Here is a 25,667-nt window from a genome sequence, read left to right as displayed (position 1 = left end):
AAGTTGCTGTTCAGAGGAAATTGGATATACAGTGAACTGCAGTTTTATGTGACGACAAAACAAGTTTACAGTCAAAGTTGAGCAATGATTGGATGCTTAAGTACTTTGGTCTAGTTTGGTGTTGCAGACACTTTACATTTACCAATCTTTTGTCAGATGTAGCTACTGAAGTACACTGCTGATGTACTTGTACCATGATAACAACAACAACAACAACAACAACAACAACAACTGTATATTGAATACAAATTGCTTTAGACAAACTAAATATAAAACTACCAAAAATCACACAATATTAGACACAGACTATAAAGGGCACAAAGTTTCATTCACTAATGAAAGTCAAACATGTTTTTTTCCACTGTTCCCATATACATTTGGATAATTTTGAAATCAATCCTGTATCTTTTACTGGGACTTTCTTTCCTATAGGGCTCTTTTAGGGAGTTTACCTACGGGCATAGATTTATCTTATCTCATCTCAAGTCATAACACAATCATGAAGTCAAAGTAGAACTTGGTGAGTGAAACAAACTCTCTCTGGGGCTTTGTTGTTTTGTCTGTTTGCAGGATGCAGATGCAGTTTCACATGTGTTTTTCAGAGGACCCAGAAGGAACTACCACCATGTTTGGCAAAGTACACAACTTATACACACATCTTAAATGATTTGTAAACAGACACAAAGTTTGCTAACTGATGGAAAAATCTTCGATGGTGATTTTATGTTTAGTCATTTATTTACTAGTACTTTACCTTAAACAAAGTGTATCCAAGACAGTTTAGAAACGATTTATTCTTTAATCTTCTTCTGTAAATCCACAAAACATTTGATTTATTACTGTAAATCAGAAATGACTTGGTCTCCCTCCACAATTATTTTAAACTGTACATCTGGTCATTGAAGTACATTTGGCCTGCAACTTTTATGTATGAAAACATTGTACAGATCATGCACAATTTGGTCAGTGGCTCGGACTCGTTAGTGAGAAAGTAAAGTTTCAATCCTTGTTACGTGCCAGGCAGGCTGTACTTGTGTGGTTTTCCTTCCCTCCTGTGTTTCTCTCTTCTCCCTGTCTTCTGCACAGCTAATCAGCAGCTGATCGGTATCTGCCTGAGTCTGATTGGATCCTCTCACCCTCAGCTGGCCTATCAGCAGCCAGGGCCGACCATAAAGGAGGCACCCAGGAAGTCTTCTCGCTCTCTCACTCTGGGCCTGTTGCTGATGAAGGAGCCTGCAGTGTTTAGCAACTCATTTTCTTTGTATTGTCAAACCTTTTTGAAAGTGTGTGTGTTGAGAGGTGGGGGAGTTAGGTAAGTCTGGGGTACCCTGTACATTTCTCACCACGTAGCTAACTAATGTTTAGGCACACTAGGTTAGCGGATTGTTGCCACCCCTGTATATTGTTTTGTCAACTTCTTTGTAGTTTAGTTAGTGAGGGTTTTTGTTTGAGTTTTGGTTTCAAAGGATAGATGTAGAGATAGGCCTGGTTTTGTTATGCTTGTTTCTTTTGTTTGGCACAATCCTTTGACTCCTCCTCCTCACCAACAGAGTGTTTCAGTTATATGTCTGTTCGGTTCTGGGTTGACATAAAATAAACCTTTTGTCAACTGTTACGCTGACTCCCTCATTTGTATTGGTTGTAGGTTATTGTCTCCAGGTCCCCTATACCTTAGTGGGGACGTAACAATCCTCACATGCACATATCTTAAACAAAGTAATCCATGTAGTTCTCCGTGATTCATACATTCAAACTTTCTATTCCCTTGCAGTGCAGAGAACAATCATATGATATACTGAGGATTCTGTGTTTTGTATTTAGAAGACTTAGTTAATAATAACGGTAGGAGCCACAAAATGTTCTAAAAGAAATTGTAAAAATGTTTATGCTACAGCTTGATTTACTACATGACCAATGTTTTTACTTCCCCAAATAGCACCTCCTTTACTAGAGCACACTGTAAACTCACTGGATATTCAGTAGCTTAGGATGCACCTTACTTTAAAAAGGAAATTCAAGGTCTGGTGATAATTTTGTTATTGTCGGCAACTTCCTGGTAAGGACTTTAAACAATGATTGATAAAGTTGAACTTGTGTATACAAAGCCTCATCTAGCTTCCTCTCGGCTGCAGAACTCCAATGGGCCACTGCTGCACTCGGAGAGATATTGCTGTGCCTGAGTACAATCACCATCTCAAACAAAGGTGTTGATTCTTAAATGGTCCCTAATAAATGTAAAAATGTACTCCCGTTTGAGAAAGGTTAACAAAAAACTTCAGTCTCCTAGAGGCTGACGATAGCATAGCCCATTGCGGGTTTTGGTCATTTTAAATGGGATTTGTAAGACAATGACAATATCAAAAGCTTTCATATTTTAAGATAAATGTTAACTGTGTCCTTATCTCAATTCTAAATCATGGTTTTCAATGCTTATGTGAATTTTACTTTCGGATGAAATGTTTAAAATTAGTACCCAAATGCTATTTGGGTACTAATTTTGCTGTTATTATTTATATTATATTTATTACAATGAGGAACTAGTAATAAATGATATATGATTGTAATATAATATCAATATTATGTTATATTGTCCTCACAAATCAACGGTTTTCTGTAAAAAAATGTATTTTCCGGCGACTGCAGAATAAACAACTGCACTGTAAGGTCTGAGAATCTCACCAAAGTGGCTTATAAGAATGTTGGCTTTGGGGAATCATGCGCCAGCTATCTTATGTGTGTTTTTAATTCAGTAGTTAATCATTTCTACCACACTCATCATTTGATCTGTCTTTGTGATGTGGTCCAACATGGCCGCCTCCATCAGAGTGGCTTCAGGTGGTGCTCTGATCCTCTGTCACACGGTTGGAACAGTAGTCCTTGATACCTAGAGGAGAGGAGGGTGGTTTTGATTAACTTGATGTTCTGGGTATATCAATCAAAATCACTGATTCATCAACTTTGATCTCTGGCTGTTAGAAAGTTATCACATTTCCATTCCTCCTCCTTCCCCTTTTAGTCGCTTCCCACTTTATAGTGATCACTTCTTCTTTCATGTCATTAAATCAGGAATTACAACATCAAGTAACCCATCCAGTCATCAAAAATAACAAAGGACTTAGCTGGAACCCGTATGTGCGTATCACTTCCTTTCTTTAGAATAAAAACAAATCTTTAATATGATGCAAACACGGACGTCAGAGATTTTGTGTATGTGTGTAGTTTTAATGGATGATTGCACACTCACTCTGCACGATATTCAGGTAGACCTTAGCAGCAGGAGAGTCGGGTACTTCGTTCAGGAAAGACTTGCCCTCATCGCAGCTTCGGGCTATCCTCGGGTCTAGAGGGACTTTTCCTAACAGTGGCAGATCTAAATCCAAACACATTTTCTCTGCACCCCCGCTGGTGGGAGGGAAAATCTGCGATGTGTTCTACAAAAGAGTGGACAAAGAAAATCAAAGTTATTAATGCATATGCAGCTTCTATTGAGCCTAAGTTACATACAATGTGCTTATTTAACATGCTGAGCTCAGGGATAGAAAAGTAGTAATGTCAAAGACATCAATTAAAATCCATTTGTGTGTTTTCCTACATCAATAATGAAATATATGGTTTTCTATGGTTGAATTAGGAAAGCAGTAACACCAACATTGCTGTTACCTGATAGGGAACATAGGACACAATGTATAGTGTTTCAATCCACTTTTTTGTTCACAATGTGATAAACACAGATAAAAAGACTAGATCTTAATCAAAGTAACATACAATACAAGTTATGATGAATGAGTTTGGAAAGGATGACTTGAATTATTGAATGGGTTGTGTGAACAATTTAACCCTGCTTTTTCCACTATCCTCACAAGAGACTGCAATGAAACCTGTAATCATGGTAACTGTACACAAAATAAATGGTTACAGCTGTTGCCCTAATATGCATGACAGAATAAACAATTAAAATTCAATGACGAAAACTACACTAAAATGTATTTTGTTGTTTAAAAGTAAAACTTAAATGATAAAACTTTGAAAAAACGAATACACACATACTTAATCAGAATCTGGTGTCAGAAATGACACACACACACAGATGTTATAAAGAGCTGACAACATCAAAGCAGTCGATGGCGAGACATCGTGATTTTTGGTCAGTAGTATGAGTCAAGAACAAGCAACACTGCATTTCCCATAATGCAACTCAAAAGCATGTCTAAGTCAAATTGGAGAACCATGAAGACTTCACTATGGGAGGGGAAATCAGTCCTGTCTTGTCACATCAAGTGCATTTCAATAAATATAATTTAATATTATCACTAGGATTACATTTAATAATTGTCTGTAGAAAAGAGGCTGGTCTAGAGGTGTCTCACCACGAATACTATCTCAGGGGATACAAATACTGAGAAGAAAAATGAATCCGACATTAAGGATCAAAGAAACACAGATCTTTGTTGATGTTTGTGTTAACAAGGTGCACTGAATGTATTTGAGACACTGGAGGCTCATTCTGTAATTCTTTTGAACAGAACTGCATTAAAGCGCTGGCTTGTTTTGACATAATTCAGACAGCAAGGGAAGCATTTAAACTTCCTGATAGCACTTGCATTAATGCACAGGAATAATAATTATAAAGCTTTAAAGGTCCCCTATTGTTCTAATTTTCAACAATATATTATAGGTCTTAGATATATAGAAAACATGTCTCTGAAGTGTTTGGTCATTGCAGCATTACCCATAATCCCCTCTGTTTCAGCCCTGTTTCCAAAGTGCTGATTCTCTGTCTGTTACTTTCGATGAAAATAAGGAGCCCCTCCCCACGCCCTCTGAGAGAGATTTGGTTACAAAGAACTCAATGGTGCTCTAGGAGGAGATTCAGGTGATAAGGTGGGGGGGGGGGGGGTTACCTTGGTTGGTGATTGGCTAATGGTTACACAAGACAAAAAAACGTTATGACAGAAAGTGGCCAAAATCTGATCAGCTCATTTTCAGACAGGTTTTTATAGAAATGGATCAGAACAAAAAGAGAGGGGGTCTTTTTTCCTGAAACTTTCAGAGTCTCTTTACACGGAGGGGACACATGTTGATGTAGAAGAGACATGAAGAAGAGGGGACATATGTTGATGTAGAAGAGACATGAAGAAGAGGGGACACATGTTGATGTAGAAGAGACATGAAGAAGAGGGGACACATGCTGATGTAGAAGAGACATGAAGAAGAGGGGACACATGTTGATGTAGAAGAGACATGAAGAAGAGGGGACACATGTTGATGTAGAAGAGACATGAAGAAGAGGGGACACATGTTGATGTAGAAGAGACATGAAGAAGAGGGGACACATGTTGATGTAGAAGAGACATGGAGAAGAGGGGACACATGTTGATGTAGAAGAGACATGAAGAAGAGGGGACTCATGTTGATGTAGAAGAGACATGAAGAAGAGGGGACACATGTTGATGTAGAAGAGACATGGAGAAGAGGGGACACATGTTGATGTAGAAGAGACATGAAGAAGAGGGGACTCATGTTGATGTAGAAGAGACATGAAGAAGAGGGGACTCATGTTGATGTAGAAGAGACATGGAGAAGAGGGGACACATGTTGATGTAGAAGAGACATGGAGAAGAGGGGACACATGTTGATGTAGAAGAGACATGAAGAAGAGGGGACACATGTTGATGTAGAAGAGACATGAAGAAGAGGGGACACATGTTGATGTAGAAGAGACATGAAGAAGAGGGGACTCATGTTGATGTAGAAGAGACATGAAGAAGAGGGGACACATGTTGATGTAGAAGAGACATGAAGAAGAGGGGACACATGTTGATGTAGAAGAGACATGGAGAAGAGGGGACACATGTTGATGTAGAAGAGACATGAAGAAGAGGGGACACATGTTGATGTAGAAGAGACATGGAGAAGAGGGGACACATGTTGATGTAGAAGAGACATGAAAAAGTGGACTTTGCATAATAGGTGACCTTGAATGCTTTTACTACTCCTAACTGGTTTGGCTGTAGCAGATGAAGTGACAATGTGGTCAAGATGGTCTCCTCCACTGTTCCTCTTTGCTGTGTGCATCCTGCAAAACTATCTAGACATCTGCTTTTTGAAATGATTCTAGGCTGCCTTCATAGATTTGGTCTGACCAACTGTTTGCGTCACTGTGTTTTCGCATCCGTCAGTGACCTTGCACGAAGGGCAGACGAAGCCACTCATGTTCTCCACCACTCCGATGATCGGCAGCTTGACTTTCTGACAGAACCGGATCTCCTTCCGCACATCCTGCAACGATACCTCCTACAGAGAGAAAGGGAGAGCAGAGGGGATACAGTGAGAGGAGAAAAACAAAGTCACTGGTGAAAGTGAAAATGATTTCCCCTTCCCTCACAATTGCTATTATGTATGACAACAAAAGCAGTTGGCTGCACTAGATAAAATGGACAGCTCTCAAGTTTAATGTGCCAAAACTTTGATACTTGAAGTACGCTACCCTGGTTCCTGATAACAACAACACAGGTTCTGTGTTAGGGTAATTCCCACGTTGTCTGCGGCCACGTTTGGTTAAGTGAGAGCTGAAGGAATGAGGAAGTGATATTCCTGCTGTCTGACCTCATGCGTTATTTAAGTAGCAGGAAGCGATGGTCTCTTTCACCAAGTAAAGTCAAACTTGATTTTAGTTGTTGACACATTTGAACAAGAAAACAAATGTACTGCGACAAATATTCTACAGGGATAAGACAACAACATCTGTTACGACATACAGCCAGCAACTCATTCTACTGACAGTACAGACTGTTAGTGGCCGGCTCTGTTGTGATTGGTCAACCGCTCAGAGATGTGCCACATACAATATCACGTACAAAGTGTTGGAGTGCTAGCCAATAAAAGCACGGGTGTTACATAGTGATGCCACTGTGTTAAAGAAGTAAACAAAGGAGGCCAATGGAGGCGTTTCAGGTGTGTGGAAACTACCTCTGCGTGAACTTTGGGATTTTAGCCTTTCATAAAAGGGCCTTTTTAAAACAGAAACATGACTACTTTTTTTAGCATGCTTACAAGAAAGCAAATAATTAATAATAGCCAACTCCTAACGTTAGCTTCGATTTGATAAACAAACTGACAATATCCACTAATGGCTGCAATAAAGGTCGCCTGTGCCTTTATTACAATGGGTCTGGGGCTTAGAAACACTTGGTAACTATATAAAGTATTCATACAAGTTCAATGTTTATCTGTGTGCTAAAGATTGGATTGCTTATGGTTACTATGGCATCAGCCTGGTTGGTGACTGGTTAGTTCACATGTTTAAGGTGTGTATCCCTGGCATACAACCAAGCCAGAAGTATTTGTGTGATCCGGTGAAAGGACTTCCAGTCAGAGTATACAACCTTAAGTCACCTATCTTTTAAAGATAGGTAAAGATACACATTTTGTTGGCCCCGTTTACAACACCACAACAGGTGGTAATTTGCTGTATTAAGCCCTCTTGTATTCATGTAGTTGGTGACAGACACAACAGTAATGGAGGGTTTTTCCAGAGCCGATCAAATGAGATCACACCCTTCACCTGAAACACTTACTGTACAGGTAGATTGCATAATGGCCTGCTGAGGTAACTCCTCTGTTCTTCTATTTCAGGTGTCTTGCTTTGTGATTGCTAAATATTTGTAAATTCTAGCTAAAAGTTCTGTTTTAAAGGACATTTAAGAAATATATGTTCACTGCAAATGGCACTTTGTCTAGAAAAATAGCTGTGTTACATTGCTGGAAATATCTCAATATAGTTGGATCACAAAAAGGCTATTAGTCTCTACCTGGAGAATAGCACTAAGATGCATCATGCAAAGCGTCTGTGGTAATGTCGCGTTTTGAGTAATGAGTATCTTGTTCTCTGTCTTTTAATAGCACTGAGGCTTTAAGTGTCACTATCAATACATGTATTACTCAGTAGAGTTTCTTGAAAATCACCGGCTGAATGAACAACTCAAGCTTGTTGAAGTTAATTCTAGGAAATGTCGGAACTAATCAGTTGTAGTGAAAGCAGACGACATTTGAGGGTGGAATTTCCCTTTAAGCTGCCTTCACATGACCGGCCAGACATGACATGTGCTGACGTTGTCATCCTCAAATCATCCATTGCTGTCCTTTTGATGCGCTAACAATCAGATAACAGCTGTTTAAAGTGGCACAAAATAGCATGAAAGCAAACCATGGAATCAAAACCAATGATCTGTTTTAAGCACTGCACCCACAATTCTTTGCAAAGCTAATAACGTATCATATGAAGGCAGCTTTTACAGTTAAACTATTATTAATGTTAAGAGGGTTCCCACAGCTTCTTCAACACCAGGTCCAAGGACTCTGATATTTCGATAACCCTAAATTCAAGGAGCTAACACGGAAAGTTGGGCGACATGAATCCTATTTGGATTGCAGATGTTAAACCTGCATCTTTCAACTTCAAAAGGGCAAAGCTATACTTTCACCTTCAAAGCTTTAGGCATATATAGTGCATTAAAAAAATAAAATAACGCTGACTAAACAAAAACTAAATAAAAATAAACCTTGAAAACGAGAACGAATAAGAAATAAACACCCAGAGTTTGAACTCGATTAACTTAGGAGTTGCAATACTGACAGACTTGGCATTTTGTGTTTTTCCAAGAGGCACATAACATATTTACATTAAGTTAATAAAAATCAACAGAACTTCAATATCTATTTGGGAATTCTAGCACTTTGACTCACCTTTCAATGTCTATGTTCAAAAATGTTTAAACCATGGGTAGCTTAGATGTGTTAGCATGTGCTCTACCTGTGGTGTGGTGATGATCACAGCTCCATCGATGTGGGTGGAGCTCAGGTACTGAACGATTGACAGGTGTTCGTCAGAGGTGCCGGGGGGCGTGTCCACGATGAGGTAATCCAGCTCCCCCCAGTCAACATCCCTCAAGAACTGCTTGATCATCCCTGATGTCAGACAAACAACCCACCGGTTATACTGGTGTGACCTTTGGAAAATAAAAAAACACATTTGAGACGTACACACAAACACTAATACCGTTCTTCTTGGGTCCTCTCCAGATCACAGCATCATCAGGGCTGCTGAGCAGGAAGCCAATAGACATGACGGCCAGGTTGTCATCCACGTACTGCAACATACAGTACACACAACGATCAATTATGGAGTAAAAACTACATGTAAACAAGGGTGAAATCTCCCTTGGAAGACAATTTAAATCCTTTTTGAATTATTACATTTTTAATACGCTTCTTTTTTGGAATGTTATACGTCTGAAAGCCCAAGATAGAAAGATAAATACACAATTTAACATCATTTCAGACAAGGACTTATGTTTGCCATGCATTACTATTTATCTGTAGTAGAATTGTGTTATGAATGATTGAGGGCTAGTTTATTTTGTTTGGCTTAATGTTGGTTGCATGGATGATATTGCTGTCTCACTTCTGTACTTGATTGTTAATTACATGAGTTATTTGTTTAGGTTCGTTGTGTTTATGTGTATATAGTGAGTATATGTGTGTTTGAATGTGTGTGTGGACCTCAGTACTAATGGGCATTCTCATGAAGACAAAAAGAGAATGTGCATTCAGGAAATATGCAACATTTGTGAAAGATTTAAACAATACAGCAACATTGTTTGAATAAACTCACCACAGGAGACCAGCCTGAGCCACTCTGATGAACCTGTGAACAAAAGAACAGATGTTATACTGACGCTGAAGTAAAATGTTAACATAATTCAAGTCAAAGCAGAAATGACAGGGTCTTTCATAGCATGTATGTGTGTGTTTCTGCTAAGATGTCAACTCACCTGTTCTCCCTCTAAGCCCATGATCCTAGGAATGGACGGACCGCAGATATCTACATCCAGCAGGGCCACCTGAAAACAGAGAGCAGAATAAACACTTTAAGAAAGAATTTTATAAAATGATTGGAGCAGTAAAGGTCTGCCTCTATCATGAACCTTATGACATTTCACCTCTGTTAACCCAAGTCTACAGTGACCTCTAGTGGCATTTAGTGGACTTGAGAAAACAGAAATCTCGAACCTTAAAAAGTGTAAGCATCATACAATGACCCTCAAAGAAAAGAGAACTCTATTAATAGTCAAAAGTTTGGTTGGTTGGTTTTTTTGAGATCTCATTGTATTGTTAACTACCAGGATGTTTGCTCTGTGGCTTGCACAGTAAATCAAGCACAAATATTTACCTCTTTTGTGTTGTCACTTGCCAGGGCGTGAGCCAGGTGAGCGCTGAAGGTACTCTTCCCCACTCCTCCTTTTCCAGACAGCACGAGAATAATGTGTTTGACCGTCGCCATCTTCGCTCCAATCTCTGCGATGGCTGGAGATAAAAGGAAGGAGAAGACTCTTTATACACTGAAATATTGATTGTTTCAATTTAAATCATAAAACACATGTATACAATATTGAGATGTGTTCTTACCGGGGTCGGGGGCCTTGGTGGCTCCAGAAGCACACGCTTTCTGGTTGGGACAGCCATCACATGACGACGTCTTTCCTGCCTGCTCACTCGCTGTGCCCGGGCAGTCTGAGGGATGAAACACATCAGTTATCAGCATGTCGTCTTTATCAGATCACCTTAAATGTATCAGAACCTAATACATGTTTTGGAGGCTGAAGTTAAATTCAAGTATACGGTTCAATTTATTTTTTTAAACTCTTTAACCCCTGCCTGCTTATACAGTGTCATTTCAAGCTTGGATAAAACCAACAGCAGGTAAGTAAAGAAGCCATAGTTTTAAAAAAAACATCAACTATAAGCACATTTTTGGGAATTATGCATAACATGTTGCACAATGGGTTTGTTTTTAAATAGTTCACTCAGTGTAAATAAAGCTTCAAAAGACATGCCATTTTAACAACATTCAAAACTAATTGAATGGAGAATAAAAAGGGATATTAGATGTACGGAATATCCAATACCTTACTGGGATAAAGAATACATCATTTATTATATAATTATACCATTTTACATTACAGAACATGGTTAAATGGGTAATGTTATCAGTGATTGTGGAGGTTGAGAACGGTGTCACGATGACTCAGCAACCTTGTCGATAGTGTTGACAGCTAAGAAAATACATTCAGTATTGTTTAAGTAGCACTATGATATATTGTTACATTACATTACATTACATGTTACATGTTAGACGCTTTTATCCAAAGCGACTTCCATACTCAATACTGTGGGCAATCCCCACAGGAGCAATTTGGGGTGAAGTGTCTTGCCCAGGGACACAACGACATGCTGACTGCAGTGGGGTTCGAACCTGTGACCCCCATCCCCCAACACCAAGGCTCTATCCACTGCGCCACACACCTCCCTTGTTCAGGCAACAATTATCACATTCTGCAAAGGCATTCATCTGCTGAGTGCTGACACTTGGCAACACCCGAGTGAGTGCGTCATTAAACATGGTGGCTTAGCAAGAGATTCAAGTTTAATTGTCTCGTAAAGAAGACAGCAGCACCAGTCCACATGAATATTTACACTATCGGGGAAATGGCAAGTAGGCTACTGTGTTGTCAACAGAGACGTGTTTAGCACTAAAAGTGAAACACTCTTCAAACCCATCTCGACCTTATAGTCACGGCAATGTTACATAAAGCTGACCAACACAATAGTGTACAAATAAGAAATAATTTAAGTTTAAAACTCACGCTGCGGTGCATCATCTGGTACGTCGGCCATCATTAAACCTGTGTCCTCCGGTTAAAGTCTTCCCCCTTCGAAGGTTCCGAGTACGCACAACATGACCGTGCAGTATGTACCTGCCTTTTTAATAATACAATCATAATACATGTATTTATTTAGTTATTATTGTTCCTATGTATTCCAGCTGGGCCAATATTACTAAAACTGGTTGTGGGTTTGTTTTTGATGATATGTGATAATCTGATGTTTTTGTCTCTGCATCTAGCATACAAAAAGCAAATGGAAATGGAAATGGAACTCTTCTTGTCAATAAACCAAGTTCAATAGTAAATCATTCCTCTACAGAGTTCAGTTAAAACACAACATTAAACTTAATTTATTAAGGATTTTTGTGCAAAGAAAACAACAGAGCCAAACAATGCCACAGTGGTGTACCATACACAATCATTACAAACCGAGTTATATTGGGCCACATAGGCGTCGTTTGCTCTGGGGACATGTCCCAACCACTTTTTGAAATGGCCGATTTTGTCCCCACCACTTTTTAAAAGTAGAAATGTTTTGGAAAAATATCGTGCAGAAAGAAATGTAATAAACAAGAACACTGGTTTAGTGTCAAGATGTGCCATTTGGACATGTTATTAAACCTTTAATAGAACATGTAAAATATGCAGCAGCACTGCACTTTAAAAAAAGTAATGTAAACCAAAAATGGTCCCCACCACTTTTTCTAGCAAAGTGACGCCAACAGTTTAAGATAATTACGCTGGAATCTATGGTGTAAAGCTAAAGAGGACTGAATGTGTCCACTAGGTGGTGGTGTTGTTTGATTTATATGTCATGCAAACTGATTCATCCTGAAGCACTTCTGTTTACATGAAAATCATTCATTGAGTGACTTGTAGAAGGTCTTATGGAGCATCAGTCCAATGTTCTACTCCCACTATTTTCACCTTTATCTTAGCGTAATTTATATATTAGTCGCTGCCACACATTTATGAAGCTGCTTTAATTCCCATTTATTCGGACACAAAGACATTTCATAAGTAGTATTAAAGATGTATTGTTAATCATTGTTTTTGTGTGAATCCAATTAGATAGTATCGATTATATTGCTTCTTAATTTAGCACATTATATATGTTTTAGTCTAATACTTTAATGTTCTGGATGGCCAATTTAGCTGCCTGGCAATTATGCTTAAAACAATTCTACAAAATCTTTACATTGTCGCCATGTGAAATATATCTCCACCTGTTTAACCTCACTCTTTCTCTCTCTAGGGGCTCATACAACAGGTGTGTGTGAGTGTGTGTGGGTCTTTGTATCCTACAGTTGTTTCTGTCCAAACACATTAAACTTTGCGACAAAGCCGTTTTATTGGCTAACTGGCATAAGGGAAATGTGATTGGTTGACGGACAAAGTATAATTTGTCTATAGCGTTGCAATCAAAGAACAAGGAGATGTTTTAGGTTAGTGTGTGTGTGTGTTAGTGTGTGTGTGTAGTATGCATCTTAATATTACCAGCATGTACAAGTGTGTTAAGTGAGTCTATACACACACACACACACACACACACACACACACACACACACACACACACACACACACACACACACACACACACACACACACACACACACACACACACACACACACACACACACACACACACACACACACATACACACACACACACACACACACACACACACACACACACACACACACACACACACACACACACACCTTTGATTTTAACATATCTACATTTGTGTATTTGTGTGCCCTGTGTGTGTGTGTGTGTGTATGTGTGTTTGTGTGTGTGTGTGTGTGTGTGTGTTTGTGTCTACCCTTCCCCCAATTGTTTGCCCTGTAGAGAGTGTGTAATGTGATATTTTCTTTGTGTAGACGCATCCGTCACTAACTGACAAAGATATACACACAAACCTTGAACAAGCTGTATTTCCTGCTAGGAGCCTGTGACCTAAGATTTTCATTGTCATAACTTCTGTAGCTATGCACATGTGACAATACAAGCCTTGCATCTTGAAATGTAGGCTGTCAACCAACAGTAAACAGTTATGGTGTTGTCTGGGCACTGATTGGAGGACGTAACATCCAAAAATAATAGGATTTGACTTTTCTTTTTAATGCTGCCTTTTATTAAATCTAAGAGTACATCTCTTTCTCCTTCTTGTGCAGAGACTGCAGACCCTCAGCCTCTTTGTGGGGTGAATGTGGTCTATCACTGTGAAGTCAACTTGAAAAATCCTCACAGGAGATTAAGGGGTTAAAAAGTCGGGCTGATTGACAGAGTGGCAGCTGTCTGAAATCATTACCTAATTGCTAATCAGCGTCGCTGCACCTTTTAAAAGCAACGCACCTGAAAGAAGGGAGTAATCAAAGCTGGAGAGGGACAAACTAAAGAGCGTGCGTCCAGCAGCAGCAACGAACCTGCAGAAGACACGTCAAAGAAGCAGCACTGGTGCAGCCATAACAAGCTGGAGAAGCGGCCGGTGAGAGACGAACTGTGTGTTTAGTTAAGTCATACAACTTGCCGTTCGTGGCGCACGTTAGAAAGTGCGTTCTAGTTCAGTGTCATTTGTTTGTTTGATGTCCTCAAGCTAAAGCAACACGATTGTTGATTTAAAAACGAATGTGATTTGTTTATTGAGAGATGTAGATTGATAACAACGGTTTGCATGCTGCTAAACATTCAGTCTATTATATTTGCATTTTTAATGAGACTGCATAAGTTAAAAACTGTTTAAAAACATAATTCATAAAAATACATTAAGAAAGTAAAACAATATTCACAAGTGTTAAAAAGTATATGTAAAGCATGTATTTTTGCATTTATTATTTGATGTGCATTGTATTTACAGTAATTATATTTCATTTAAGGTTTTTTACCTTACAAGCTTTCTACATAAGCTGTACTGCAACAACAAAAACGAAAGTAAAGAAGAACTCAAAAGAAACAAAGTTGTGGTCATTGTACGAGTGAAACCCAGTTAAAACCTCCTATGGACTGTACCATCCCTTTCAAGCGGGGAAACTGCAAAAATACCCAACGGCTTGACAGTAAAAAACTTGGGCTGTAAGCTGGAACAGTGAAAACAGTGACCTGGAAAAGCATGGCAGAGGTCATTGCAGTAAAGGAGGCAGAGCTGAAAGAGGAGGAGTCAGTCGAACTAACCGAACAGCAAGAAGTCGACATGGCAAGGATCACAAATGAATGTGACTTGAAGCTGAAGGAGGTTGGAGAGCTACTTAGAGACATGCTTTGGCAAAAGTTTGGAGATGAACTGTGCACAGCTGTAGAACTAGCAGAAGCTGAGTGTGAGCGTGTCGCTCGAGTACGTCCTGATGGCAACCATGAGGCCTATGAATTCATGCTCAGCCATCTGAAGTCACTGGTGGGGACCGCAAAGGAAGCTCATTGCAAGTGGCAGCAGTGGGTTCCAGTGGAAAACCAGAAGGAGTTCCGCAATCGGTTGCGAGACATCGAACGGGAAGCAACCAGTCTGGTTTCCAGAAAGGCTGAGTTCATCGTGGCGAGACGACAGGAAGACACAAGGTCAGGATCAACAAGTACTGCCAGTCATCCCATCTTTACCCCAACCGTTAGGCTAAAACCCACAGCTCTCCCCAGATTCTCTGGCTACAAGCGTGATTTTCACAGGTGGAGAAGAGACTGGGAGTCGCTCCAAAAACAGGGAGAACCAACAGGCTCCAAAGAAGTAAAAAATATACAGTTGCTAGACAGTCTCGATGACAGGATCAAGAAAGACTTTCACCTCACTACTTATAACACCGCAGATGACATTCTCCGTGTCTTGGAGAACCGCTATGGCAATCGAACGGCTATTGCCATTGAAATAGTGGAAGACCTTCAGAAGATGACATCTGTCAGAAGTAGCCAACCAAGGAAAATTGTCGAGTTGATTCAAGCCGTGGAGAAAGCACTCTGGGACCTGAGTGACCTCGGAGACACAGGCGCCATAAAGAATCCTCTCGTAACAAAATCGATAGAGTAAACTCCCTGAGTCCCTCACAAAAGAGTGGCTTGTATATGTAGCCGATCCAAAAAATGGTGTGAGGCCAGATAAAAAGTTTGATTATCTCTTGGAGTTTCTCAAGCAGCAGGAGACTATCTACGAGGAGCTCGAGCAGCTACGAGATGAGGAGCCAAGTAAACCAAGTAAGCCGAGTTGGAAAGACACCAGAAAAGTGCCAGAACCAAGTTTACAAAGTCAGCTGATGACCAAGGCTGTGTAGTCTGCGGCGATGTCAAACACAAGAGGAAGCTCTACTTCTGCAAGCAGTTCAGGGCTCTGAGTGCAGCAGAAAAGAAGGCTTCAGTAAATAAGTTGGGTGTGTGTACAAGATGCCTTGAGGTTCACGACGACCAGTCATCCTGCAAACCTGGCTTTCTATGCAGAAACGAGGACTGCAGAGATGGAGAGGCTGGGCATCACTACTACCTCTGTCCCAAATCTGTGTCAAAGAGGTCTGGTGACAAATCTGAAAAGGATAAAGGCAAAAAGAAGTACACAGAGGGTCAAGAAGATTTCATCAAAAATCTCCCACCAGACCTAGCAAAGCAGTGTAGGGAGGTTTTCTCAAATGTTGCCTCCAGAGTCTTCAAAACCTCAAATGACCAACAAAGTCTACTTGAAAAGAGTGGAATGCAAGAGCTTCCAGTGATCATGATGCTACTCGTCGTCACAGCTAACGCCGGACAGAAAGTCGGAACACTCATCGACTTAGCATCTGACACAAATTACATCACTCACAGAGCGGCGAGCCGCCTGGATCTCAAGAGTGAAGATATCATGCTCGTTGTACATGGAGTTGGCGGAATGAAGATTCAAGTAAAGACAAAGCGCTATCTCCTCAAAATCCGTGTATCCACCCCCAAGGGCACACTGAGAGTACATCAATTGGTTTGCTATGGGCTTGACAACATTGCAGACGTCCACAAAAGTGTGACACCTAAGCAACTGCAGCCATTCTTCCCAGACGTACCTCTTGATGAGCTTGTGAGGCCCAAAGAAGTCGAGCTTCTCTTTAGCCACAGAGAAGGCCAGTTAGCTCCTCAGAGGATCAGAGTCGTGGGAGACCTCGTACTGTGGGACGGACCACTCGGGAAAACAGTTGGAGGAACCCACCCCAGACTGTTTGAGGAGGTTGAAGTGTCAGCCCACATGTCAAAGACGCACTTTGCAAGATCAATGAGAGCAGCAGCTGTGAAATATGAAGAGCTCACTAACCCCATTCCAGAACAAAACCCCTCAAGCAAAGAAGCAGCTGAAATACAGGGATCAACTGTTTCGACCATCAAAGAGAGTTTCCTGAAATGGTGGCAATGGGACAGCATTGGCGCAGCATGCAAGCCCAGATGTGGAGGCTGCCGGTGCGGAAACTGCCAGCCCGGTGGTAAAGAAATGACCCTTGCCGAGGAAAGGGAGCTTGAGGTGGTAAAGGATGGACTCACCTATGTCATGAGCGATGATCACAGCAGAGAACCACATTGGCATGCAAAGTATCCCTGGCTAGAGGATCCGGCCTCACTGCCGAACAACAGAGGTGCAGTTGAAGCAACATTCCTAAGAACAGAGAAGCAGCTAGCCAAAGCACCAGAGTGGAAGTCTGCCGTCAAAGCTCAAGTGCGTGACATGATCGACAGAGGAGCTGCAATCAAGTTGACTAAAGAGCAGATCATGACCTGGAAAGGATCAGTATGGTTCGCGAGTCACCTTATTGCACCAAACCCACACTCTACAACAACTCCAGTAAGACTCGTCTGGAACAGCAGTCAAAAGTTCAGAGGCACCAGCATGAACGACTTGCTGATGAAAGGGCCAGACGTCCTTAACCAGATACGTGCTGTCCTCCTGAGGTTCAGAGGGGGAACCAACGCTGCCTTAGGGGACATCAGGAAAATGTACAATTCTGTATGGTTGGAAGATAGAGAGATGCACCTCCACAGGTTCCTCTGGCGGGATTCTGAGGACAAAGAGTTGGAGGAGTACGCAATCACCAGAGTCAATATTGGTGACAAGCCTGCAGGATGCATCGCACAGCTCGCAATGCGAGAAACAGCCAACCTACCTCCTTTCGCTCACCTTGAAGAGGAGCGAGGGGTACTACAAAATGATAGCTACGTTGACGACATCCTCACGTCTCACAACGACTTCGAGAAGCTGAAAACTATCACAGCAAACGTGGAGCAAATCCTGAAAGCTGCAGGTTTCCTGTTGAAGCCTTGGGTCTTCTCAGGCCAAAGTGGGAGGAAGGGGAACAACAACAAACCAATGAAGACCAAAGTTAATAACATGGTCCTCCCGAATCAAATGAGGGATGAAGATAACAAAGCGCTTGGTCTAGGCTACCTTGTGGAAGAAGACAAGATCCATGTAATGGCATCCATTAATTTCTCAAAGAGAAAGAAGAAGATGCGACTTGGCCAAGACCTTCTACTAGACCAAGTAAGAGCGCAAACCCCAAACCCTTTGACAAGAAGGAACCTCCTGAGTCAAGTCTCAGGGTTGTATGATCCAGTTGGTCTGGTAACTCCTGCCAAGCAGAAGGGTGCCATCCTTGTGCGGAGAGCATTCCAGGAGGCAAAGAGCGACAACTGCCCTGTCAAAGACACCTGGGATACAGCATTGTCAGACAGCCTCAGAGAAGATGCAATCCGACTCTTCGAAGAGTATGTGCAACTCGGGCAGGTTACATTCACCAGGGCCATAACGCCTCCAAGCTTCATTGGAAAGCCTTGGGCAATAACATTCTCCGATGGAAGCGAGCATGCCTACGGTGCTGTGATGTACCTCCGGTGGAACACCGACCAAGGCTCATTTGTCACTCTGGTGGAGTCCAAGGCAAAACTAACTCCTTTGGACCACAAAGGTGATGCTGTCAAGGCAGAGATGTGCGGAGCAGTGTTTGCGTCACGTCTCAAAAAATACTTCGAGCAGCACAGCAAGATCCAAGTTGGAAAGTGGTTCCATGTGATTGATAGCCAAACAGTCCTCGGTGCAATCCAGAGAGAGAGCTATGGTTATCAGACCTTCTTTGCAAACAGAATCGGAGAGATCCAGAACACAACAGCGATCCAAGACTGGTGGTGGGTCCCTGGTCCTCTTAATATTGCTGACATCATAACCAGAGGGGCCAGTCCTCAAGACCTGGATGAAAGGTCAGAATGGCAGAACGGACCAACGTTCTGGAAGTTACCAGTGGATGAATGGCCAATTAAATCCGCCAAAGATTTAGTGACAGCTGCCAGAGACAGTGTCAACAGATTGCAAAAGAAAGCGTTTGTTGCAGCACTAACCAGAGCCAAGGCACAAGTACCATCAGATCCAAAGGATGCCAACACACAAAACCCATCAGAGCTAAAGCTAGATCAGCAACAAACCCAAACACACCCAAAAAGGCCACCAGCAGGATCAGCTGTCCTCAACCTTGTGAACGTCAAGCGGTTCAGCAACCTAAGTCGACTCGTCAAGACAGTTGCTTGGATTTGGAGAGCAGCGAAGAAGTTCATTAAAGGTAAACAGCAAACTGCAAACAGTCCAAAGTGGGAGGCAGTGTCGTCTTCGCAAGTCATCTCAGTGAAAGAGAGAGAAGACGCCCTAAGAGACATCTTTCTTGCGGCACAGCAAGGTGCATCCTTCCCAAGTACAACCACAGACAGGCTGGTGGTGTACAGCGACCAAGAGACTGGCTTGTTGGTCTGTGTGGGTCGCGTGCAGATCTTCAATGAAGATAAAGTTGCTGTCCCTATCTTGTCGTATGAAGCCTGGGTATCAACGCTGTTAGCACGAGAAGCCCACGAGGAGAACCACGATGGAGTGGCCGGAACCTTGCTCAAGATGAGGAGGAGAGCATGGGTCGTGAAGGGTCGGAGGATTGCTCAGAAAGTGGTCAAAAACTGCATGCTCTGCAGAAAAACTAAAGCAAAAAGATGCCAGCAAATAATGGGTGATCTACCTCCAGAGAGGACAGAACCAGCTGCCCCCTTCGAATACACAACAGTAGACCTCTTCAGGACCTTACCAAGTCAAGGATGATGTCAAGAAAATAGTGTCACTGAAGGTTTGGGGAGTTGTGTTTTGTTGCATGGCTTCCAGAGCTATTCACACAGAGCTGGTGAACTCTCAATCCACTGAAAGTTTCCTGTTCGCCTACCAGAGGTTCACAGCACTACGAGGTCATCCAAAGAAGATCTGGTCAGATCCAGGTACTAACTTCGTAGGGGCTAAGCCAGTCCTAGAAGAACAGTACAGATTATTTGCTAATCTTGACAAAGCTACACTAGAAGAGAGAGCTGCCAAGAATGGCACAGAATGGACATGGAAAATTCATCCAGCCGATTCTCCACACCGGAACGGTGCTGCAGAAGCTGCTGTGCGCATAATCAAGAGAGCACTGCAGAGTCTGGGAGGAGAGTTGGGGCTAAGTTGGAGTGAATTCCAAACAACTCTCTACATGGCAGCCAATCTTACGAATGAAAGACCAATTGACGCCAGAACACAGAGCCGAGAAGACAGCGTTCAGTTCATCACTCCTAACTGTCTCCTGCTCGGACGAGCATCGCAGAGTGGAGATGTCAGAACATTGGACTTCAGTGACTATCCCTACAAAAGGCTTAAAGAAATGCAAGCGCAAGTGAACAAGTTCTGGAGGCACTGGAGTCAACTCGCTGGCCCTAACCTATTCGTAAGGAACAAGTGGCATACAGCCAAGAGAAATGTCGCAGTCTGAGACATCGTCTGGATTGCAGACCAAAACGCCCTGAGGGATCAGTTCAGGATTGCAAGAGTGGTCAGTGTCAATTCGGACAGCAAAGGAATTGTGAGGGATGTCAACGTCAGAACATTCCCAAGCTACCCTGTTCCTGTCACAAGGCCTACCACAGCAAAAGCAAATCACCAAAGATCGAAAAAACTCAAAGAGGAGATCCCAGCGACAGTTCTTCACAGAGACGTCAGGCGACTGGTCGTCTTGCTTCCCGCTGAAGAGCAGAACAAAGCGTCTGACCCAAGTTTACCTTTGTAACATGCGACCTCCCAGGTGTCTCCACTGGAAAGTCGAGTGGGAGGTGTGAAGTCAACTTGAAAAATCCTCACAGGAGATTAAGGGGTTAAAAAGTCGGGCTGATTGACAGAGTGGCAGCTGTCTGAAATCATTCCCTAATTGCTAATCAGCATCGCTGCACCTTTTAAAAGCAACGCACCTGAAAGAAGGGAGTAATCTAAGCTGGAGAGGGACAAACTAAAGAGCGTGCGTCCAGCAGCAGCAACGAACCAGCAGAAGACACGTCAAAGAAGCAGCACTGGTGCAGCCATAACAAGCTGGAGAAGCGGCCGGTGAGAGACGAACTGTGTGTTTAGTTAAGTCATACAACTTGCCGTTCGTGGCGCACGTTAGAAGGTGCGTTCTAGTTCAGTGTCGTTTGTTTGATGTCCTCAAGCTAAAGCAACACGATTGTTGATTTAAAAACGAGTGTGATTTGTTTATTGAGAGATGTAGATTGATAACAACGGTTTGCATGCTGCTAAACATTCAGTCTATTATATTTGCATTTTTAATGAGACTGCATAAGTTAAAAACATAATTCATAAAAATACATTAAGAAAGTAAAACAATATTCACAAGTGTTAAAAAGTATATGTAAAGCATGTATTTTTATTATATTATTTGATGTGCATTGTATTTACAGTAATTATTTTTCATTTAAGGTTTTTTACCTTACAACCTTTCTACATAAGCTGTACTGCAACAACAAAAACGAAAGTAAAGAAGAACTCAAAAGAAACAAAGTTGTGGTCATTGTACGAGTGAAACCCAGTTAAAACCTCCTATGGACTGTACCATCCCTTTCAAGCGGGGAAACTGCAAATATACTCAACGGCTTGACAATCACTGCTCGCTGCATGGAGCATGCATTGCAGAGCAAAAAGCCACATTTCCGGCAGTGGTGTCGGCGTTTGATGTGAGTGAAGTTGTTGAAGCAGCGCATGCTCTATGTGGGATCCATGTTACAGCAAAAGTGGATCCGGGTTGGCTGCCACGCCGCTGCAGAAGATTTAACGGGCAGTTTCCAATGTGCTCCATCCAGGCCTGCTTGTCTTCAAGCGAATCTGCGGACACAAACAACGACTTGCATGGTGTACGGACCAGCCATTTGTTACTCAATCCCTTGTCTTCCAGGTTCTCTAGCATGATGTCCTCTGGAATGACAGGGAATATATTGTTAACAGTCCAAAAAACACATGGATACTATGGTGTGGTCAACACGCTTGTCCAGAAAGACTTGAGGCGGATATTTGTCATTTTAGTTGAGTTGATTGCTGTTAAATAAATATTTTTTTCTGACTTTATCCATGTGGTATTCAGCTATACTGATAATATAATTTTAAAGGCTTTGGGTTAACAACTTTTGAAACCTCTTCAGATGCATCAATACAACACAGTTAAACAGAAAGTGTTTCAAACATTAAAAAAGTACATTGACCAAACTCAAATGTAATTGGTATTTCCGTCACCCCCCGTGTTTTAAAATAAACTGTTCTTTTATCCACACTTATTTACACTAATAGTAAATGAAGATATGCTTTTTTTATTTCCTCCATAAAAGGGTTGTATTGCTGTCTTTTGCTGGAAAACATTTCTACAATGTAGAACTTTAGAACAACATTGACCAAGCTCAAATGTAATCGGTATTTCCAGAATTGGCGAACTGCAATTTGCTCTTGAGGTAGCATGTGGATATGTTGTCATTGTTTTGTGCATCATACATTGAAAAAAAAGGCCGTTGGATTAACATGATTTTAATATGGAAACCGGTTGCACATATTAAAAACATGTGTACTCAAAACTATTCCATTATGTTAAAGACACACAACTATGTTATGTCAAAGAAACATGAAATTGTTATGTTCATTTGAATATTTCCTTTAATATTAAGTATATTCATTTATCCTATGTTTAATCAACATGACTTTTTTATGTTCATTTTAGGCTTTTAATATACTCAGTATATTTAACTTGTACCTGTTAAAGCAACATGATTTCTTTATTTAAGCTTCACTGTAAAAAGTCTGTTGGACCTACATAATAAAAAACATGGACACCGGTTGCACATATTAAAATCATGTGTGCTCAAAACTATTCCATTATGTTAAAGACACACAACTATGTTATGTCAAAGAAACATGAAATTGTTATGTTAATGTGAATATTTCCTTTAATATTAGGTATATTAATTTACCCTATGTTTAACCAACATTACTTTTTAATGTTCATTTTAGGCTTTTAATATACTCAGTATATTTCATTTGTAGAGAGCCACATGAATGTTTTGTTTAAACTACATGCTATAGTTTTCTGTTTAATCTACCTAGTGCTCAAGGGGTACATACGATTATTTATTTCATGTGAAGGCATTTTGTACATTCTTCAACAGGATCCATCCTAATCTCTTATATCTACAGCATGTATCATAACATTTTAAAACAAAGTCAATAGACAAACACATTTCTTTGAACAACATTCATGTATTTTTCTCAAAAAATAAAACAATATTAACAACCACCACACATCCAGATGAGCTTTTGGTTTCTCCATCATACAGCCCCACCCTGGAAAAAAGGGGAAAGTGGGGTTGTTCAATTTGCAAATATGCAGTTAATATATGAGACATAATTTATTCATGTTTCTCGTCGAAACATGAATCAATCATGGAGAACTATTTTAATCTTGAGGGCTGTACGTTCTATAAGTCTCAATCATGTTAAGAAATAAGAAAAAAGTTATGTTTATCTCTGTAACTCCGCCCACTGAGCACATACGTCAGCAGCTTGCTCTGCAGCCGATTACTCAGCTTCTAATTATTATTTACAAATATTTGATTCACAAATTAACATGGTCGGACTCAAACCCGTACTTTAATAGTTTCGTAATTGAACCTGAACAATATGGCACTTTAATGGACAAGATGTAAAGCAGAAAAAAATTGCAAAATATATTTATTTTTTAAAATGTGAAGCTTTTTATTTTTTAAACAAAGGAGGGGGGGAGGGGTTCTACCATCTTTTCTTCCCGCATCGGAGGAGTAAGCTGGTTCTGTCCCGAGAACATCTCTACAAGGTAAAAGTTATTTAAAGTTATTTAATGTCATCAAACGTTCGTCATAGGTCATAGGTTATCACAAGACGCATTGTTTGCAAAAAGCAGAGTTCACATTTGCCGTTACAACGAGCAACGTAAATACAGCTGTCAATTTGTAAACATTGTCATTCACTGGTGTTAGCTAGGATAAAGCCATGAAAATCATAAGGTGAGTTTATATTGATTGACTTGTGTTTAGCGTGTTTTTATACTGTGAGTATTTGTAGAGCGTAAGTCCGGCAGTTGCTTGATTTACAATATTTAAAACTATGAACCTTGCCCAACGTTATGCACATTAAACCGAGTTCAGTGGGGAGGGGGGAGTCATAGATGATGGATGAGCTTGCGGCATGTTTGCATGTCTATAGGCTAGCCTACGTCTTGTTTTAAATGATTGTTTCATGTCTGCTGTCAGGCGGTGTAGAACTTTACTGCGTCGGTCCGGCTCTGCTCTTGTGCCGACTTTTAAGGGCGCTGATGCAGGTTGTAGGCCTACCTTACGTTAAGCGACCATCTTTACCCATTTAAGGTGTTGATTGTTAAAGATACAGTATTATCTGTGGGACCGCAGTGTTTTCCCTAAAAAACGGTGTTTATGTCTCTGCTTTGATCCGCTCTGTGTCCATGTAAATACCGTAAATACACACAGATCAAAACAGAGACAATAGAGAGGCGAAGTCACGCCCATCTACTTCCGGTCCATGGGACCCCGGAAGCGAAAAATTATACATTGAATTCAATGGAGAGAGAAAACGTATCTTTTGATCCCGTTTGAATTGTGCCACGAACTACACATATGATGTTTGTCAATCTTAAACAATCATTTCCATGTCAAAAAGTCACATTTTGTCGTAAAACTGTTGAAATATTAGACTATGAAAAATACGTGACTACAAAGACTACAAATCCCATTCTGGGTCGCGTAAGTGATGTCACAGGCGATAATGCTCCAAGTGGTTGGTTCACTTTTGCACAGTGGCGAGCCGTGACTTTTCTACCTAGGCCCTCTGACCCCACCCCCCTCTTCCCTCGAAAAAAAGAAAAGAAAACGTTTTTACGTCACAGCCTATAGTATACTTCAGCGGAATATCAAAACAGCGGCCCGGGGTGCAAAACGCATCAATGACAGCGACCCTCTACCACACAAAACAACACCATTTATATAAACACCTATCATGACAGGACACCCACAGCCAAGTAACAATTACAAATGAATTAAGTCGGCACGGCGGCCCACATTGAAAATCACTTTGACTTACCTTTGATGATCAAATCACCTAAACACAAAGTCCATCCTCCTGTCTTTTTGGATGAAGAACTTGATGGCGTCGTCATGCAGCTGATCCTTTGCTTTTAAAGCAATCAGCAATTCCTTCTCGATCGAAATTAAGGCCAAGTCTGACAGTCGGACTTGCCCAGTCGTGGACCTCGAGTAGCTTTTTATGCGCTTCAGCGCAGAGAAGGACCTCTCCACAGAGGCAGTGGACACAGGTATTGTCAGGATGATGCATGAGAGGGTGTACACCTGTTTCATGCTTTCACTCAGTCCTTTTTTGAGGAGAAACTGATGAATGTCGGCTGGGCTTTTCCCCAAAATGTCAGACATGCCGTACATCACGGCGAGTTCCGTGTGCAGTCGAGGCTGGTCGAAATATCTCCACGGCCGCGCGGAGGACCAACCAAAGCCTGGGTTTCATCGTAGACGCTGTCAAAGTTCCCCTTCTCCTGTTCAATTTGTCGCTGTAGCTGATCCACTCTGGCCAGGCAGAACTGCATATC

General features: G+C 41.3%; 1 protein-coding gene across 1 annotated transcript; it reads right to left on the bottom strand.

Annotated features, from left to right (window-relative positions):
• Window positions 1-730: 730 nt before the first annotated feature.
• nubp1 (nucleotide binding protein 1 (MinD homolog, E. coli)) lies at window positions 731-11,792 on the bottom strand. The gene is made up of 10 exons (XM_034225076.1): window positions 11,706-11,792; window positions 10,468-10,572; window positions 10,232-10,365; window positions 9,834-9,902; window positions 9,674-9,706; window positions 9,059-9,149; window positions 8,813-8,967; window positions 6,184-6,294; window positions 3,245-3,431; window positions 731-2,884 (listed from the first exon to the last, which is right to left on the bottom strand). Exons 1-10 carry the CDS (start codon window positions 11,737-11,739, stop codon window positions 2,832-2,834), a joined length of 972 nt encoding a protein of 323 aa, XP_034080967.1. The 5' UTR covers window positions 11,740-11,792; the 3' UTR covers window positions 731-2,831.
• Window positions 11,793-25,667: the final 13,875 nt, after the last annotated feature.

This window comes from Gymnodraco acuticeps, unplaced genomic scaffold (genome assembly GCF_902827175.1).
Source record: "Gymnodraco acuticeps unplaced genomic scaffold, fGymAcu1.1, whole genome shotgun sequence".
In the NCBI taxonomy this organism is placed as follows: Eukaryota; Metazoa; Chordata; class Actinopteri; order Perciformes; family Bathydraconidae; genus Gymnodraco; species Gymnodraco acuticeps.
Note: the sequence above shows the minus strand (reverse complement) of the source record. Positions and strands in the feature narration are given on the sequence as shown.